The sequence below is a fragment of the Emys orbicularis genome, chromosome 4 (genome assembly GCF_028017835.1).
Source record: "Emys orbicularis isolate rEmyOrb1 chromosome 4, rEmyOrb1.hap1, whole genome shotgun sequence".
Lineage (NCBI taxonomy): Eukaryota > Metazoa > Chordata > Testudines > Emydidae > Emys > Emys orbicularis.
Window position 1 is genome coordinate 61,267,635 of NC_088686.1, and position 19,626 is coordinate 61,287,260.

Below are 19,626 nucleotides of genomic sequence, written 5' to 3' on the forward strand. Positions count from 1 at the left end.
TACATTTTCTCCAGGAAAGTGTAGCGAGATGCATTGAATGTCAGTGGGTTTCTAACGATGGCCATGATATCCTCAGCCCAGCTCTGGGAACAAAATAAATGCAATCAGAGGTTAGAAAAGTGGCACCAATCAGGACATGGCATCTGCACGCTGAATGGCGCTGACCTCCCATCCCGTCCTCGCAGCCTGGCTACATTGAGGAGCAGTGTGCACCCTCCGGTCCCTCCACCTGCCTAATCTTGAGCTCCTGTTTCTACACCTGCTTACAGTGGGACCTTGCACTTACCCTCCTCTCCTTCTCTTTGTCCACTTTAACTGCAGGAGGAGGAGGATGAAGTGAACAGCAGCAGCACATCAGTTCCCTCCTTCTGCTTGCAGGGGCTCAAAGGCACTGTACCCCCCTCTCTTTTGGAACTGGATTCCTGTCCCTTGCAGCCGGCGAGCTTGTCAGTCATGCTCAAGAATCAGAGATTTAGAATTCCCACCCTCCCTCTTTCCGCTTATACCGCGATTCCTAGACGTCCCTGGTGGTCCATTCCCCTGAGGTCTCGGATACCTTGCCAACTCTCTCTTTGTAGGAGACAAAGTTGTGGAATGTGAGATCCACCATATCAGTGCCGGTCACAACAGTCAGAGTCTTGAGCAGGAAGTTGTTGTCTGGGAAATCCAAGTTAAAAACCTCTCGGAGCTTCTGGCTCTGCAAAGGGAAACAAGGTACGAATGAAGGGGGATGGGTAAACTGACACCAGGAAAACAAGACCCAACCCAAACCTTTATCCAAATTTCCATTCAACCTTTATGGAAGCTGGAAAAAGTTTTTAGAAAACTTTTTATATTATTCATTTTCACTGTGGGCTCCTGTACTTCCTGGGTCCAGTGGGAATGTGAAGAAGTACTAGAGCAGCCTGGCATTTCTGATCTGACCAAGAGATCTCAGGAGAAACTTTCTTCTTGCAAGATCTCCAGTTAGGGTTGCCAACTTTCTAATCTCAAAAAACTGAACACCTTTGCTCCACCCCTTCCCCAAGGCCCCACCCTGCCTCACCCCTTCTCTGAGGCCCCACCCCTGCTAATTTTATCCCCCCTCCCTCCATTGCTCGCTCTCCCCCACCCTCACTTGCTCATTTTCACCAAGCTGGGGTAGGGGGTTGGGGTGCGGGAGGGCATACAGGCTCTGGGCTGGGGGTGTGGGCTCCAGGGTGGAGCCAGAAATGAGGGGTTCAGGGTGCAGGAGGGGGCTCTGGGCTGGGGCAGGGGGTTGGGGTGTGGGGAGGGTGAGGGCTCCGGCTGGGGATGTGGGCTCTGGAATAGGGCCGGGGATGATGGGTTTGAGGTGTGAGAGGGGGCTCAGGACTGGGGCAGGGGGTTCGGGTGCGGGAGGGGATTTGGGGTGTGGGCTTCAGGTGGTACTTAGCTCAGGCGGCTCCAAGGAAACGACCGGCATGTCCCTCCAGCTCCTAAGCGGAGGCACAGCCAGGCGGCTCTGTGTGCTGCCCCTGCCCACAGGTACCGCCCTGGCAGCTCCCATTGGCAGTGATTCCTGGCCAATGGGAGCTCCGGAGCTGGCGCTTGGGGCAGGGCATGGAGTCCCGGTGGCCATCCCTATGCCTAGGAGCCAGCGGGACATGCTGACCGCTTCCTGGGAGCCACGCGGAGCCAGGTAGGTAGCCTGCCAGCCCCACACCAACCAGACTTTTAACGGCCCGGTCAGAAGTGCTGACTGGAGCCGCCAGGGTCCCTTTTCGACTGGGTGTTCCAGTCGAAAACCGGACACCTGGCAACCCTATCTCCAGTCCAAATTTGCAGACATTGCAGATGTTGTAACATATGGAATAAGGTGACAGACACTACTGAAGCAGGGTTCCTGAGCTTATTAGAGCCAGGCTGCTTGTCGCCATCACATGACAGCCTTAAGGCTAGATTACTGCTGTACTCCTTACTCCAGCATCACCATAACATCATCTCTTCCCAGTGCAGTTGGAAGTGTTAGTTATGATCTTTAAAGCCCTGCATGGTCTAGGACCCAGTTATCTGAAAGATGGACTCTCTCCCTGTGTCTTGTGCCAGTAGTTGCGATCGCTTGAGTCACACTTGCTGCCAGTTCCTGGACTTGGTCCCTCTGTAAAATGAGTGTCAGAGCCCCTCACTTCTGGAACCTGCCTTCCCTCCATCCTCCTCCCCCCCATCTGTGGTCCACCAGAGCCTGAGTTAGACAAGTATAGACTTTATCTGATTGGTGTAATATGCATTTCATTACTGGATCACATTAGGGATAATACATGTCATTTTTTACAGAATCTTTGTAGAATTATTTTTCATTAATTTTCTTCATCACCATGTAAAATCTCCCAAATGTAAGGTGCTGAGGTGCTGGGTACCATTTACAATGAAATAAGTAACATTCACAAATCATGAAAGAAGTGCATTAAATTCACTATATAAATGTAATCCTCCAACCAAAACCAAACAAAGGGCCTGATCCTGCCCCTCTTGAAGTCAATAGCAAAACTGCCATTGACTTCAGTGGGAGCAGAAGCGGGCCCAAAGACTTCTTGCTGCATATGTGCAGCTAAACTTCTAATTCACTACCAGATTCAGGGCCAGATTCAGAGGTGATGTCTAGTGGGTGTAGGTATAAGGGAGACTGAGTCTACACTAGTGTAACTTACAAGCTGAGGAAAGTGTAAGTGGCCGTCTCTTAGAATCACTTTCACTCACCTCTGAATTTGGCCCAAGTAAGGTACAATCAGTTGCTCACATACAAAATGGGAAATGACTGCCTAGGAAGGAGTACTGCAGAAAGGGAGCTGGAGGTCATAGTGGACCTCAAGCTAAATATGAGTCAACAGTGTAACGCTGTTGCAAAAAAAGCAAACATCATTCTGGGATGTATTAGCAGGAGTGTTGTGAGCAAGACACAAGATGTAATTCTTCCGCTCTACTCCACTCTGATTAGGCCTCAGCTGGAGTATTGTGTCCAGTTCTGGGTGCCACATTTCAGGAAAGATGTGGACAAATTGGAGAAAGTCCAGAGAAGAGGGAAAAAAATGATTAAAGGTCTAGAAAACATAACCTATGAGGGAAGATTGAAAAAATTGGGTTCAGTCTGGAGAAGAGAAGACTAAGAGGGGACATGATAACAGTTTTCAAGTACATAAAAGGTTGTTAAAAGGAGGAGGGAGAAGAATTGTTCTTCTTAACCTCCGAGGATAGGACAAGAAGCAATGGGCTTAAATTGCAGCAAGGGAGGTTTAGGTTGAACATTAGGAAAAACTTCCTAACTGTCAGGGTGGTTAAGCACTGGAATAAATTACCTAGGGAGGTTGTGGACTCTCCATCATTGGAGATTTTTAAGAGCAGGTTAGACAAACACCTGTCAGGGATGGTCTAGATAATACTTAGTCCTGCCATGAGTGCAGGGGGCTGGACTAGATGACCTCTCAAGGTCCCTTCCAGTCCTATGATTCTATGATTCTATGTCTTCACCTCACAGTAAGTCCAAGCTAGCCTACCCTGGTGTGGCTAGCTTTGCAGTGGGGATGCTCCGTCCATGCTAAGTGCTACCCATGTAACTGCATCCACACTGGTGCTGTACTAGTCCATGTACTGGGATGAATTTCTGGTGTGCTATCCTATAGTTCTTAGTGATACATTAAACTGGACCACTCTATTAATTCATTTGCCTGGTGCTCTCTCTTACCTAGCATGGAGTGCTGTCTGTAGGAAGAACATGAGAACAATGCTTTAGGTAAATAATTTTCAAGGGGAAATACTCCTCATTACTGCAGATAGCTTTGAAGGCAAAAGCAAACAGCATTTGGCTGCAAGAATTTTTAATGAGAATGTCATTAAGGAATTCAGTCTGCAAACTTCAAAGTGATTTGTAGTGCACCTGACTGGGACTGCTCTTTCTTTCTCTTTTTCTTTCTTATCCATTAAGCATACAAATTCCCCCAAATTATGGGTCTTACTGACATCACATCTTCTGGCCAACTGGCAGCACAAGAGGAGGGCTTCTTGGACAGCACCTCCATTCAAATGCTGTGGAAGTGCAGCAGAAACAAAGCAGGCAAACGTGAGGTCAAAAAGCCAGTGCAGAAGAAGGGAGAAGATAGACCAGAAAGTACCTCCCAGGTAGAGCTGTGGGATAGGATTGGAGGTCTACCAGCACCAGTGCTTGATTATCCTGTATTTTCACCACAAAGTAGGGTGGGCTGCCAGCCCAGGCTGAAGCAAAACCCAAGATCAAAGCTATGCCCTCAGCTGTGCTTGCTAGCTCAGGCTTAAAGCACCCTCTTAGCCAGGGTTAGAGGTTTTTGTGCATGTGTAAGCAGGGGAATGGTCCCGCTATTGTGGGGCACTTTCCTGGCTTATACACTACCCTGGTGAAACGGGCTAGCGAAAAGATCTGAGTCCTTGCTCCCACTCCCTTTATTCAGAGGACTGCCTGAGCTCGAGGGCTCTCCTTCCACGCTCCTGTGTGGCAGAGTCCTTGTAACCCCAACAAGGCGGGGCCCAGGATTCCTAGGGCTCAAATCCCCAACCTTGTCGTGGTCACTTAGGTCAGGGTCTAGGGTGTCCACACTCCTGGATGCTCTCTCTGCTCTGGATGCTTCCATGACCCACTGATCATTCCATACAGTTCAAAGCAAATACAATTCATTAAACAGCAAGTAATTTTGAAAAAATAAGGAAAAATGGGAAAGGTTAAAGGAAAACATGTCACCCCGCTCTGTGGGAAGGGGACATCACAAACAGCATCTCTGGAATGTAAGAGAAGTCCACAGTCTGTTCCTCACACGTCCCAGGCCTCCTTCTCCGGCCCTGGCTGTGCTACAGGGCTGCTGCGGGTTGGACACTTGCTCTGGCGGTGGCCACAGGCCTTCAGGCTCTAGGTGGCAGGACCCTTCTTCCCAGTGTCAGCCCCCCGTCGGGGTTATGATCCCCCTCCAAGTCTGGCCTGTAAGGCCCCTTGGCTGGGGCGTCTCCCTGCGCTGGGCCCACTGCCCAGCTCCCCTGTCGTTCTTCCGAGTTGCTCACTGCACCCCGCTCTGGACTGCTCCAGCTCCAGCCCCAGCTCCACTCTGCCTCGGCACTGCTGCTGCTCTGCCTCCAGCCGCCTGGGCTGCTTCTCTGGCCCCCCTGGCTCTGGTTGCTGCAGCTCTCCTCCCAGCACAGGTCTGCTCTCAGGACTACTTCTCTGGTTCTCTCTGGCCGGCGTGACCCTGCTCTCCAGCTCAGCTCGGGCTCCTGCTTTCTCCTTAGCTTGGCCCCACGCTGTCGGTATGTCTGTTCCAGGCAATTCCAGCTCTCATGGTGGATAGAACCTCCTGACTCCCTCATTAGCCTGCCCACCTGTCAATCAGGCTGACCTGGAGCATTGGCCTCTCCCCATTGTTCTTGGGGACTGTCAGTCTCAGGGGCCTGATTTCCCATCGATCCTTCCCCTTTCTTTTGGTACTGGGAGCTAGCCAATCAAAACCACCCACTAAGTTTTAGTAAGGGGTGTGACGTTACTGACATATCCTGTGACCATATAGATAATTGTTGCAACCACTATTATAGATTTGCAGCAAATATTGTACAAAGGTTGTCGTGTAAGGTGTCTATGGAAAGGTTATGATTTGCTGGGTATGATTACGCTGTCTATATGTGTGTATCATTTTTGTAGTTGAAGTTATGAATATTGGCTATGTATTTGTATCTCAAAGTGTTTTGATTCTAAGTAGCCTCAGGGCTTGGCTACACTTGCGCATTACAGTGCATTAAAGGAGCCCCGGGCGCACTAGCTCACTACCCGTCCACACTGGCAAGGCACCTAGAGCGCTCTGATTCCACAGCTAGAGTGCTCCTGGTACTCCACCTCGGCGAGTAGAATAACATTTGATGCGCCCCTGCTGGAGCGCCCCAGCGTCAGTGTGAACGAGGTGTTGCATTACTGCGCTCTGATCAGCCTCCAGAAACGTCCCATAATCCCCTTGAGTCAAGTGGCCACTCTTGTCATTGTTTTGGATATGCCCTTTGAAAGCTCTGTTTGACAGCTGGCATGTTTATCTGTTCCGAGATTGCTTGTGTATGAGAGAGAGAGGTGGGGGCGGGGAGGTCTGCTGCTGTCTGAACTTACAAGACAGCATGCTGACATGCTCTCAGCCCCCCAAAACCCCACTCTCTCCCCCCACATACACACAACACACTCCCTGTCACACTGCACCCCACCCCACCCCCATTTGAAAAGCACGTTGCAGCCACTTGCATGCTGGGATAGCTACCACAATGCACTGCTCTCTGTGGCTGTTGCAAGAGCTGCTAATGTGGGCACGCCAGTGCGCTGTCAGCTGTCAGGGTGGACAGATTACAGCGCTTTCCCTACTGCGCTCTACGAAGGCTGGTTTAACTCAAACCGCTCTACATCTGCAAGTGTAGCCATGCCCTCAGTGAAGCATTTGGTCAGCTTCTTGAGAAAGAACTATTCTCAGTAAGTGCCCAATCAAGAAACACTTAACTGACAATGGACTTTGGGAGACACCAATCCACATCTGAGCTTTCCTGGGAACGTTCAAACTAACATGTAAACAATGGCATCGGCCTGTAAAGAACCGAGTCATGCATGGACATGTGGCTTGCCCATGTGGCTCCAAACTCCATCTTGCTGCTGTAACCTTCCATGGGCAGAGAATATAGAAGACCCTGAAAACCCCTCCACCTTGACTTCAATCCTGCTTCTTGCCTCTGGAGCAGGGCCGGCTCCAGGCACCAGCCGACCAAGCACGTGCTTGGGGCGGCCAATGTTGGGGTGGCAGGGGGCGCTCGCGGTGGTTTTTTTTGTTTGTTTTTTTTTGTTCGGCGGGGCGGCGCTTGAGGGTTTTTTTTTGTTTTTTGTTTTTGTTTTGGCCGGGCAGCGCAGGGGGCGTTTCGGCAGTGCGGCGCGGCACAGTGGGGGTTTGGGGGGCCCGGCGAGGCGCTCGGGGGTTTGTGCGGCCCGGCCCGGAGCAGTGCTCCGGGGGTTTGTGCGGCCCGGCGAGGCGCTCGGGGGGGGCGGGGCTTTGGGCGGTGCGGCGCTCGGGGGGGGGCGGGTGTTTGGGCAGCACGGTGTGGCACGGCGCGGTGCGGCGCTGGGGGGGGGGGGGGGAGGGGGGTGTTACGGCGGGGCGGCACTCTTCTTTTTTGCCTGGGGCGGCAAAAAAGTTAGAGCCAGCCCTGCTCTGGAGGGACTTTGCTACAAACTGAAGCTCTGAACAAAGGACTGAATGACCCATCCCAGCTGTGGATGTACTCCAGAGACTTGATTTGAACATGAAGTTTATTCCATTACTGCTACAAGCCTGAACCAAGGACTTTGCCATTACTGTATGTAATTGATTCCATTTAACCAATTCTAGTTCTCTTCTATATATTTTTCCTTTTATGAATAAACCTTAGATTTTAGATTCTAAAGGACTGGCCACAGCGTGATTTGTGGGTAAGATCTGATTTGTATATTGACCTGGGTCTGGTCCTGTGGGATCAGGAGAACCTTTTTCCTTTTACTGGGGTATTGGTTTTCATAACCATTCATCCCCATAACGAGTGGTGATACTGGAGTGTCTAAGGGAATTGCTTGTGTGACTTTTTTTTTTTTTTTTAAATGGAGATATCCTATCTCCTAGAACTGGAAGGGACCTTGAAAGGTCATCGAGTCCAGCCCCCTGCCTTCACTAGCAGGACCAAGTACTGATTTTGCCCCAGATCCCTACGTGGCCCCCTCAAGGATTGAACTCACAACCCTGGGTTTAGCAGGCCAATGCTCAAACCACTGAGCTATCCCTCCCCCCTAACTTGTGGTTAGCCAGTGGGGTAAAACCGAAGTCCTCTCCATTTGGCTGGTTTGGTTTGCCTTTGGTGTGCCTTGGGCTGTAACTGCCCTGCTCTAAGCAATTTGTCCTGAATTGACACTCTCAGAAGTGTCCCACCAAAGGCAGCATCGTTACAAGGGGCCAACAGTCCCCTTACATGTGGAGAGAAGGGGGGCTAGGGCAACACCTGGGCTATTGGCTGGGCTAACTCTGCAGTGAAGATATATTCTTGTAAAACACATGCAAATACATGCTTGTATTCTATTTTACAATTCAAATCCCAGCTCTTCCTTTCCTGCCACCGAGTTTTCTGTTCACATTTGGATTGTAAATGGCCAGATTTTCAAACAGCTCAGTACCCAGAACTTCTTATGTGCTTGCAAAATGCAATGTATACCCAAAGGCATGCTATAAATTACAAGGTGTTCTTTTTCAGGCATTTTCTATTATATTTTTGGAGAGTTCAATGCTAGTTGAGTCTGTGGTAAACATCCACCGTTAGGAAAAGGTAGATACCACCCCAGGACTATAAAACTAGCATCTGTGTCTACCAAGAGCAAAGCACCTCCTCTCATAGGGTGATTCCAACAGCCAACATAACATGAATGCATTTGAAGTGTTGGGAGGGGAGGGGAAAGACTGGAACAAAGACTTTTTTTAAAAATCACCCATAAGACTTTTATTTTATAACAGAGTAGAAATCTCTAGCACAGTCTTGTAGTTTTATTTTGTGATTTCTGACCAATGCAGAGGAGTATGTGTATAGCACATGCTTCCCTTTTTGCCTCTGCCTACACAGCAAGGCCCCTGGTATGCTCAGGTCAGACTTCACTGATCCTTAGGGTTGCCAGGCGTCCGGTTTTCGACCGGAATGCCCGATTGAAAAGGGACCCTGGCGGCTTCGGTCAGCAGTGTTGACCAAGCTGTTAAAAGTCTGGTCAGTGGCGCAGCAGGGCTAAGGCAGGCTCCCTGCCTCCCCAGGCTCTGCACGGCTCCCGGAAGTGGCTGGCATGTCCTTGTGGCCCCTAGGCAGAGTGGCAATCAGGGAAGCTCCGCACGCTGCCCCCGCCTCCACAGCGCCTCCCCTGCAGCTCCCATTGGCTGGGAACCGTGGCCAATGGGAGTTGTGGGGGCGGCACCTGAGGGTGCAGGCAGCGCGCAGAGCCCCTTGGCCCCTCCGCCTAGGAGCCGGACATGCCGGCTGCTTCCAGGAGCTGTGTGGCGCTATGGTAGGCAGGGAGCCTGCCTTAGCCCTGCTGCACTGCTGACCGGGAGCCACCTGAGATAAGCACCACCCGACTGGAGCCCGCACCCCGCACCCCCTACCCCAGCCCTGAGCTCCCTCCCGGAGCCCATACCACCTCCTTCACCTCAACCACCTTCCCCAGCCCTGAGCCACCTCCTGCACCCAAACTCCCTCCTGGAGCCCATACTCCGCCAAACCCCTCAGTCCCAGCCCAGAGCCCCTCCTGCACCCCAAACCTTTCATCCCCAGCCCCACCCGAGGGCCCACATCCCCAGCCAGAGCCCTCACCGCCTCCCGCACCCCAACTCTCTGCCCCAGCCCAGAGCCCTCTCCCACACCCTGAATCCCTCATTTCTGGTCCCATCCTAGAGCCCACACCCCCAGCTGGAGCCCTCACCCCAACCCCCAACCCCAGCCCAGTGAAAGTGAGTGAGGGTGGGGGAGAGTGAGTGTTGGAGGGAGGGGGCCTCAGAGAAGGGGCAGGGCCTCAGGGAAGAGGTGTTCGGTTTTGTGCGATTAGAAAGTTGGCAACCCTACTGATCCTCATTACAAAAGGCTTCATGTCATATGATTTTAGTCTTGAATTTAAACTTCATCCTACAGACCTGCTGGCTGTTGTCCAAATTATTTATCTCCCACGTACTACACCAAGAAACTGAGACAATAGAGAAATTGTGGTTTATGTTGAAGAAGTTTCCTGTATTTGTTAGAAGCTGTCTCCTCCTCCCCTTCCTTTTCTGTTATTTGGTGTTGCTTATCATGCAGGTAGGTCCCTTTGTTGCTCACAGTTGAGTCGTGACAGTCTGAAAGCTGTCATCTAGAACTGCTACCTTTGAGTTTGTTCTGCTAGACAAACTCATCACATTCAGTACTGGCAATATCTTCATACTGTCATCTCACCATGACATAACATCATGTTTGCCGCTTTTTATCCTCAAAGCACTTTATAAACATTAACTAAGGAAGCCTCACAACACTCCAGTAAAATTAATTGTTATCCCCATTTCACAGATAGGGAAATAGAGGCATGGGAAAGCTTTAAATAGGGAAGAAGGATGGTCTTTCGGTTAAGGCCCTGGACTGGCTTTAACTCCCAGCCACAGACTTCGCATATGACCTTGGACAAGTCACATACTCTCTGTGTGCCTCCATTTCTTATCTGTTAAATGGGAATGACCTTACTTAGGGGGGTGTTGTGAGGATAAATTCAATCATGTTTGTGAGGCGCTCAGATACTGTGGTGAAGGAGGCCATATGGCTGCCATACATAAAGGTTGCTTGCACCAGCCCACAGAGTCAGAGCTGCAGACAGAACCCACGAATTCTAGCTCCCAGTCTAAAGCTCAGACCACACTCCCTTATTATATCACGACAGTTTCCGCATGTCATGCTGCAATTTCACAACACAATCAGACACGGTGCCATTTTACATGAGATTGACATGTAAAAACAGGGATGAGATCATTAAAAAGCAGGAGAGGTATCTGCCCTATAATTCATGCCCCAGCCAAAATGGGACAGTAGAAATGTACTTTATAAACCAGCAACCCAGTGATTCAGCTTTAATCTCAGCTCTCCCCTCTTTTTCCACTCCCCTGATTTCCCTAATAGCCGCACCTGAACAAACCAGAGTTAGAAGCCAGGGAAACAAACTCTCCTATGCAAATATAGGCAAAGAACCATGCCGACTGCTAGAGTTGGAGAGAAAGCCTTTCCTCACTCTCAAACACAATGCCAACATCAAAAAGCTGTGGCAACTAAATGGTAGTCAGCTTTTACTCCAGTGCTATATGCTGGGCAACCTGAGGGAGTTGTTATAAGGCAGCAGCTCCACAATATGGCAGCGAGTATGATTGCTGAACATGTCTAAGGAAAATCTAAGCCCAATAGTAAGATGTAATGCTCACTTTCTTATTAGCCCTGCCCTATCCCTAGACATCGGGACAAGGCTTACTGACGAGCATTTTCTAAGTCTCACAATGGTGAGGGCCGTTCTGCTGACGTGCATGGAGGGCCCCGCAGCTCCCAGTTCTCACAAGATTTAAGACCCCATCACTCTGAGCAGCACAGGTAGCTACCAGGGAGTTGAGGGAGAGGAGTTATCCAGGTGAAGTTCCCTCAGCGCTTGCTGTTGCCCATGGGAAAGAGTCACTTGGACCATGTGGGAGTTGGGAACACAGTGGGACACAGAAGCATGGGGCACACCTTCCTGATGTCTGGCCGAACTAGAATTCATGTATTTTAATGGAGGATTCTGCCCTCATTGCCCCCAGTAACTTTTGCCATTTTAGTATAAAATTCAATTCCTAAATAAAACTAACCATTACAGGAGTGGGGGCCAGACAGCTCCGTGCCCCAGGGTGCCAAACAGGCACCCCCACCAAGCAGTGAGCCTTTCCCTGCCTGTCTCCTCCCCCAGTATTTGTAAATCACAGAACTATAGGACTGGAAGGGACCTCAATAGGTCATCTAGACCAGTCCCCTGCACTGAGGCAGGACTAAGTATCATCTAATTCTAGACCATCCCTGACAGGTATTTGTCTAACTTGTTCTTAAATAACTACGACAGAGATTCCACAGTCTCCCTAGATAATTTGTTCCAGTACATAACTACCTGTACAGTTAAAAAATTTTTCCCTAAGGTCTAACCTAAATCTCTCGTTCAGCAATTTAAGCCCACATGAATTTACAGGCTATGGACCCATGCTTGCTTCTCACCCTCTCCCATATACAAGTGCCCGTACTGCCCAGTGTGGTAACACTCTTGTTTCCAAGCCTGAAAATGACAGGTGTCCTAGGCCAAGGTTTGTGCTCATGTGCAACGTAGCACTAGGACTGTTAAGATATGGCACTCTTCATCTGAGACGTTTGGTTACCTGCATAAGAAGAGTGATACTGGTTCCACAGTCACTGCTTTGCTAGTTTCTAATCCATTGGTTAGAGAGAGCTCTGTGTAGTGCTCTGAGATACCTTCAGGGCAGTATGAAAGATACTATCTATATAAACACATCGCACATGCTCCAGCAAGGGCTCAGCCTTGGACAGAAAAGGGCCACAGACTCACCTTGGGGATTTTGGCAAATTTTCCTACTCGGGTGTCTCGGATGCTGGTTATATCCAAAAATTCCATTTCCTGCAAAAGAATAAAAACAAGGAGGAGGCTGGCACTTGGAGGAGGAAGGGCAAGGACAGCAAGAGAGGGAAGGGTTAGAAAGGGAATGGCCGGGCTCTCTGGTGGCTCTCACTCACAGCCCTGCATTGGGGTCAGTGTGGAGCTGCACTTCCAGAGCAGGAACAATGCCACAACTCCCAGCCACACAGAGACAGCACCTGCTGCACCTGCAACACTGTGTAAGCTGACTGCTCCCCTGGCCAGTGCAGAGGGACGGTGATATGTGGTTCCACCTCCTTCCTTTTTGGGGTGGAGGTCCTGGCAGGGAACAGTTTCTGGGGGCAACAGAGCACAAGGGCTGCAATTCCGTCAAGCTCCTGCCCTGAGGGAGAGCACCTTGCACACCCACCAAAGGGCATGCCACAAACTTGCCCTAAGAAGGAGGCAGGCGAAAGGCTATAGCAGGGGTGGATTGCTGTTCAGTAAAGCCCAGTTAATCAGACAGGGTAGTATCTCTGAAGTGAAAATAGGGACTCTGCATAGAGTCCTGGAAACATCTGGCAGGATGTGCAATGCTTAGTAAGCACTCAGGAGGGAAGGCACAGCACTTATACTAACTGAACAAGCACTCAGCTCCGGCCAAGTCTGCTCACACTTGTGGAAACATCTAGTTCACAATGGCAGACTCAAAGGTTTAATACAATAATTAACATAGCTCCTCCCCTAATAACATGACATCTTGCTCCCATACGGGTGCCTTCAAGGCCTGTTAGGGCCAAGCAGTTACCACTGGACCTGGGATCAGCAATATGGTGTGTGTGCTGGGCAACTGAATCAGCTACCAGCCCAGCCATGGAAAGTAGCCTGTTACAGTCCAGTTCACCCCAGTCCCTCACCTGTTACCCATGTCATCAGCCTGCCTATTGCCCCCACCAGTGTCATTTTGCTAATCACCCATGTCACCCACATAATCTACTGGGGTCAGCCTGTTCTGTGGCTGCATCCGCCCACTCGTTGCCATGGCCACACTCTCCAGACTGGCCAACCCATGGCCCATGCCAACCCATACTGCCAGCAGCCAGCAGCCTGCCTATCAGCTACACCCAGCAGCCGTTGTCAGCTCACACAACACCCAGAGACTCTCTCAGAGTGGGAAAGGTGCCAGACAAATGCTTCTCCTAGGATGTAAAGCAGGCAGATGTGCCCTGTGGCTCTCAGATTTGCTTACAGTTTGTACTAGACGCTAATCAACTAGTACTGCATTTCCTAGTAAAATTAGGCACTTGACCTGTGTCTCCACCCACAGCAGCAAGCCTACTCCCCACAACTCCACAATTCAAGTACCAGGCCTGCTGCTCACACCCTTCCGCAGAATAAGCATTCTTTGCCCAAATAGCAGCAGGCCTTGTCCCCATTGCCTTCCCCAGCTCTGAACCTCTCGCACCAGTTACATACCCTGCACATCTGCTATTTTAGGGAGAAGGGAGGGGGCAGTCACAGTGTCTGTCAGGTTTACAAAAACTGGTGTTTCTCCTGATTTTTGTAAGTCTGTTCCAGAGCTGCCCACTTGTTCCGCTGTGTTGCAGGAGAAAGCAGACACCTAGAGCAGGGGTGGCCAACCTGTGGCTCCAGAGCCGCATTCAGCTCTTCAGAGGTTAATATGCGGCTCCTTGCATAGGCACTGACTCTGAGGCTGGAGCTACAGGCGCCAACTTTCCAATGTGCTGTGGGGTGCTCACTGCTCAACCCCCTGCTCTGCCCCAGGTCCTGCCACCACTCCACCCCTTCTCCCAAGGCCCCTGCCCCTTCCCCCGAGCCTGCCATGCCCTTGCTCCTCCCCCCACCCCACCAGAGCCTCCTGTGCACTGCAAAACAGCTGATTGCAGCAGGCGGGAGGCGTGGGGAGGGAGGGGGAGGCCCTGATTGGCGGGGCTGACGGTGATCAGGAGGCGCTGGGGGCTGCAGGCGCTGGGGGGGTAGCGGATGGGGGGCTGCTGACATATTACTGTGGCTCTTTAGCAATGTTCATTGGTAAATTCTGGCTCCTTCTCGGGCTCAGGTTGGCCACCCCTGCCCTATAGCATTCCCTATAGCTCCACTCCTGCAACCATGATGAGTAGATCTAGAGTGCCCTCAAGCAGAATGCCAAATGTTTCAGGAGGAGACACACAGCAGAAGGGAATGCAGACATTTCATTTCAGGGGAATATAACAGCATAAGTTGCTGCTGCTAACAGCTCCTTATCTCACACAACTGCTGTGCCGACAAGAGTTACTGTGGCACCGCTGTGAGGGAGTTCACTACGCTGGAGCCCCAGCTGGCACTGGCAATCACTGTTACAAGGAAACCGTCACAGCGAAGATGTCACTAATAGCACCCAAATAGTCCTAGCTAGTACTACTCTGCAATGTTACTGCTGCTGTCTCTTTATCTGCCATGCGTCAGTATGTGGGTCATGAGAAGGAAGTGAAGCTGAACCACAGTGGACTAGAAAGCGGAAGTATGTAGGCCCAGCCTCCCACCTGCCATCTCCCAGCACTCTGCCTGCTTAGGTGCTGGAACTAGGGGTGCTGCCTCACACACGGGCTTGAAGTGGTTTCCATTATATGCAGGGTTTACAGTTTGGTTCAATGGTTCTCAGCACCCCCACTATACAAACTGTTCCAGTATCCCTGCTCCTCTCCACCCCTTGCTCCAGCTATGGGAGAGTCTGCATGCTCCGATCTACCTCTCCCTTGCTGGGTACGTCTACATTTGAGCTGGGAGGTGTAATTCCCAGCTTGTGTGGATGTACCCGCACTAGCTCTGATTAAGCAAGCACATTAAAAATAGCAATGTGTCAAGGGCAGCAGAGGTGGCTGCTTGGGCTAGCCACCCAAGTACATACCCAGGGATCCAACGGCTATGTACTTGGGCGGCTAGCATGAGCCGCTCCCCATGCTACCCTGGCTACATTGCTATTTTTAGCAAGCTAGCGCAAGCACATCTACGCAAGCTGGGAATCACACCGCCCAGCTAGATATACAATTGTGTGTTCCAGTTTAGCACTGGAGGAACCAATAGCTCCCTCTGGAACTGAGGTGTGCTGTCTTCCATCTTCTTCCTTCCTCCCTTTTTTCAGCTCATGCCTGGATAAACTTCATACATAGCTCTTGGAAGCATCAGCACACGACTTAGCTACAAGCATAATCCATACGTGTTTGAGGCATGTAATAGTTGTAGCTTTTGGCCTAGTAGGCTGTGCACAGGGCTCTCACTCGAGAGTCCTGGGTTGTAGCCCCAGCTCTGCCATTAACTCATTCTGGACAATTCACTCAGCCTGTCTGGTAAATGGGGATATTAATGCTTGCTCACCTTTGTAAAGTACTATGAGATGCATGGAACTAACGAGCTATACAGTGCAAACAAAACCTGTGACAAGAAAGTGTTCATTTCCCATCAACACCTGCAGCCTAGTTCCTCTGATTCCCTGCTCTTTCCTGGAATTGCCCAGGAAATTCCTGCAGGGGCACCTGCCACAGAACAAGTGGCAGTCCCCAGGCCCTTGTGTGCTGCTTTCTTCTAAGATGGGATGTGTTCTGTGGTTAGCTGTCTGACTGCTGACCAAGCCCCTTTACTCTGGGTACTTTTACAAACTCCAATTCAGAGACACAGCTGGAAAGCTCAGCACTTACCTTATTCTGATATGTCCAATATAAGTAAAAGCCCTTTGGATCTACCCGGAGAATCACAGGCGAAGCATTCGTTGTGTCCTGACAAAACCAGGAGAAAGAAGGTTTAAAGCTTTGGAGAATCTGTAAGGGAATGTAGTTTCCCCTGCAGCCCAGACTTGGTGAATCACCTTCTGACTATTCTGTGGTCTGTGTAAAGCGGTTAGTTGGTTTGAGTTCAGCTCCAGCAAGTGAGAGCCAAGGGTTATGGAGGCTATACTAACCTATACTGCTGCTACCCCTAATGGTGGGTCCCGCCTCCAGATCAATGCTGAGCCGAGGCACATTGGCAGCAAAGTGGGAAGGAAGGATATGTTGCACTGTGTCCTGTACCTCCCCTATGAGTATCCAAGGGACTTAAATCTCCAGGGTTGGCACCTTCCGTGAGCACTAAACACGGCAATAACCATCTGTCTGTCATGCTCTCCCTCTCATCATTCCACTCCCTCCTTTCACTGCCACTTTCTCTCCTGTTCTGCAATAGGCAGAAAGATCATGTGGATACACATACCTACCCATGTCCCCATAGTTCTCAGTTAGTTCCCTGAGCTCACTGCTAGGAGCTGGAAGAGCATTCTGGACATTGACATGCAAATGAGGACCCCACCAGCCACATTTCTAGATTTCCCACACTCTCCCACCAAACCAAGCTTTTTAAAACCAAACAGGGTCTTCAGTGTAGAAAAGCCCAGAAGGACCTCCTTCCTTCCTGTTCATATGAGGAACAGATCCATGCTAGCTACAACTGGGTTCAAACAGAGTTTATTCAATCACCCAACTTTGTGAGATCTTAGATGTTGCATAAATTATCATGAACTCTTGCTGAGAATTGGCACAAACCATGGTCATCCCTGCCTCTATCTCCTTTTCTTAACAGGATAGGCTTCTCCCCTTTGGCTATAGGCCCACATGAAGAAAAAGACAGACTGAGCACACGCATCCTAAAACACATGCATCAAGGCTGGCCTGTGAGAGACTGCAGGAGGGAGTGAATTTCAGAGATGAGGATCTTCCATCAGAATGTCCTGCTGCCCATGCCCTGGAGTTCAACCCCAGGGACAGAGAGCAAGAGCTGCCTTGTGGAACACAGCTGCTGTGATGTGGCATAGCAGGTGAGATGGATGTGGGAACCCAGACCATTCAGAGCTTTGTAGATAATAAAATCCTTCACTTGCTCTTGGGGGTGGATTGGGAGCCAGTGCAGAGCACGGATTATATAAGGTTTGTGATTATAAATTACAAGTATGTTTCAATTAATTTCATCTCACACCCCAAATTTATAGTACTTTCTTTGCAAAAATTCATCACTTTAAATAAGAAGAAACCCCAAATCCCAAAATGTCTGGAAATGAACAGCTAGGGGAGCCAGGCTGTTCTCCTTTGTGGAATGACCCTTTCTCATTCACCATCATTTCCCTTGACTCATACTGCCTCACCCACCTTAACTTTGCCCCCTAATATATGCAGAGATATGCAAAAATCAAAACATCACTTGGGGTGAATTTCTGGCCCTACTAAAATCAAGAGCAAAACTCTCATTGACTCTAAGGGGGCCAGAATTTCACCTTAGAAATCCTATTTCCTGTTCAAGGGATCCATTTCCAATAATCACTTAGGGATCAATTGAGGAGTTACCTTCTGTAAGGGACAGCTTGTAGCTTTGCTGCCCTGCACTGGCCCTGGGACATAATTGTGACATAGAGAGTCACAGTTTGGTGTCTGGTTTTCCATTGCTCCAGGGAGAAAGTAAGTTGTTCCATCCCTTTACTTGGCAGAGCTTACTTTCCACTCTGTGCTGGCTCAGTTGCACTGGCTGCTGCTTTGTATGAATGGAATTAAGGCCCTGCACACTCCAAGCCCCGATATGTGGCTCCATGAAGGCTATTTAATCCCTGCACTGTGGTCTGCGATGGGAGTAGCCCACACAGGGGCTTTATGACCTCTTACTTATGTGCCATGGGTCACAATGTACTGAAGTGAATGGAGCTACTTGCATGAACTTATAAGGATTGTACGTTCAGGATGCTTATAATTTGTTCTCACTAGAAGTATGTTTAAAACTGAATCTGGCCACATTTAGAACTTAAGAATGGCCATACTGGGTCAGACCAAAGATCCATCTAGCCCAGTATCCTGTCTATCGACAGTGGCCAATGTCAGGTGCCCCAGAGGGAATGATCAGAACAGGTAATCATCAAGTGATCCATCCCCTGTCATCCTTTCCCAACTTCTAGCAAACAGAGACTAGGGACACCATCCCTGCCCATCCTGGCTAATAGCCATCGATGGACCTCTCCTCCATGAACTTATCTAGTTCTTTTTTGAACCCCGTTACAGTCTTGGTCTTCACAACATCCTCTGGCAAAGAGTTCCACAGGCTGCTTGTGTGTTATGTGAAGAAATACTTCCTTTTGTTTGTTTTAAACCTGCTGCCCATTAATTTCATTTGGTGATCCCTAGTCCTTGTGTTATGAGAAGTAGTAAATAACACTTCCTTATTTACCAGTCATGATTTTATAGACGTCAATCATATCCCCCTTAGTCGTCTCTTCCAAACTGAAAAGTCCCAGTCTTATTAATCTTTCCTCATGCAGAAGCCGTTCCATACCCCTAATCATTTTTGTTGCCCTTATCTGAACCTTTTCCAATTCCAATATATCTTTTTTGAGATGGGGCGACCACATCTGCACGCAGTATTCAAGATATGGGCGTACCATGGATTTATATAGAGGCAATATGCTATTTTCTGTCTATTAGCTATCCCTTTCTTGCCGATTCCCAACATTCTGTTACCTTTTTTGACCGCCACTGCACATTGAATAGATGTTTTCAGAGAACTATCCATAATGACTCAAGATCTCTTTCTTGAGTGGCAACAGCTAATTTAGACCCCATCATTTTATATGTATAGTTGGGATTATGTTTTCCAATGTGCATTACTTTGCATTTATCAACACTGAATTTCATCTGCCATTTTGTTGCCCAGTCACCCAGTTTTGTGAGATCCTTTTGTAGCTCTTTGCAGTCTGCCTGGCACTTAACTATCTTTAGTAATTTGGTATCATCGCAAATTTTGCCACCTCAATCTTTACTTCTTTTTCCAGATCATTTACGAATATGTTGAATAGTACTGGTCCCAGAACAGACCCCTGGGGGACACCACTATTTACCTCTCTCCATTCTGAAAATTGACCATTTATTCCTACCCTTACTTTCCTATCTTTTAACTAGTTACTGATCCATGAGAGGACCTTCCCTCCTTTCGCGTGACAGCTTACTTTCCTCAAGAGCCTTTGGTGAGGGACCTTGTCAAAGGCTTTCTGAAAATCTAAGTACACTATATCCACTGGAATCCCCTTGTCCACATGCTTGTTGACCTCCTCAAGGAATTCTAGTGGATTGGTGAGGCATGATTTCCTTTTACAAAAACCATGTTGACTCTTCTCCAATAAATTATGTTCATTTATGTGTCTGACAATTTCGTTCTTTACCATAGTTTCAACCAGTTTGCCTGGTACTGAAGTCAGGCTTACTGGCCTGTAATTGCTGGGATCACCTCTGGAGCCCTTTTTAAAAATTGGCGTCACATTAGCTATCCTCCAATCATTTGGTACAGAAGCTGATTTAAATGATAAGTTACAGACTAGATTTAGTAGTTCTGAAATTTCACATTTGAATTCCTTCAGAACTCTTGGGTGAATACCATCTGGTCCTGGTGACTTATTA

The 19,626-nt window shown here is 49.3% G+C and overlaps 1 protein-coding gene across 1 annotated transcript in view; it reads right to left on the reverse strand.

Annotated features, from left to right (window-relative positions):
• Window positions 1-19,626, reverse strand: part of PLCB2 (phospholipase C beta 2) — a 59,839-nt gene that overhangs the window by 36,231 nt on the left and 3,982 nt on the right. Inside the window, exons 2-5 of the mRNA XM_065404271.1 lie at window positions 15,865-15,942; window positions 12,143-12,211; window positions 557-697; window positions 4-83 (exon numbers count right to left, since the gene is read on the reverse strand). Coding sequence (XP_065260343.1) covers window positions 4-83; window positions 557-697; window positions 12,143-12,211; window positions 15,865-15,942 — 368 coding nt within the window. The remainder of the gene's footprint in view (window positions 1-3; window positions 84-556; window positions 698-12,142; window positions 12,212-15,864; window positions 15,943-19,626) is intronic.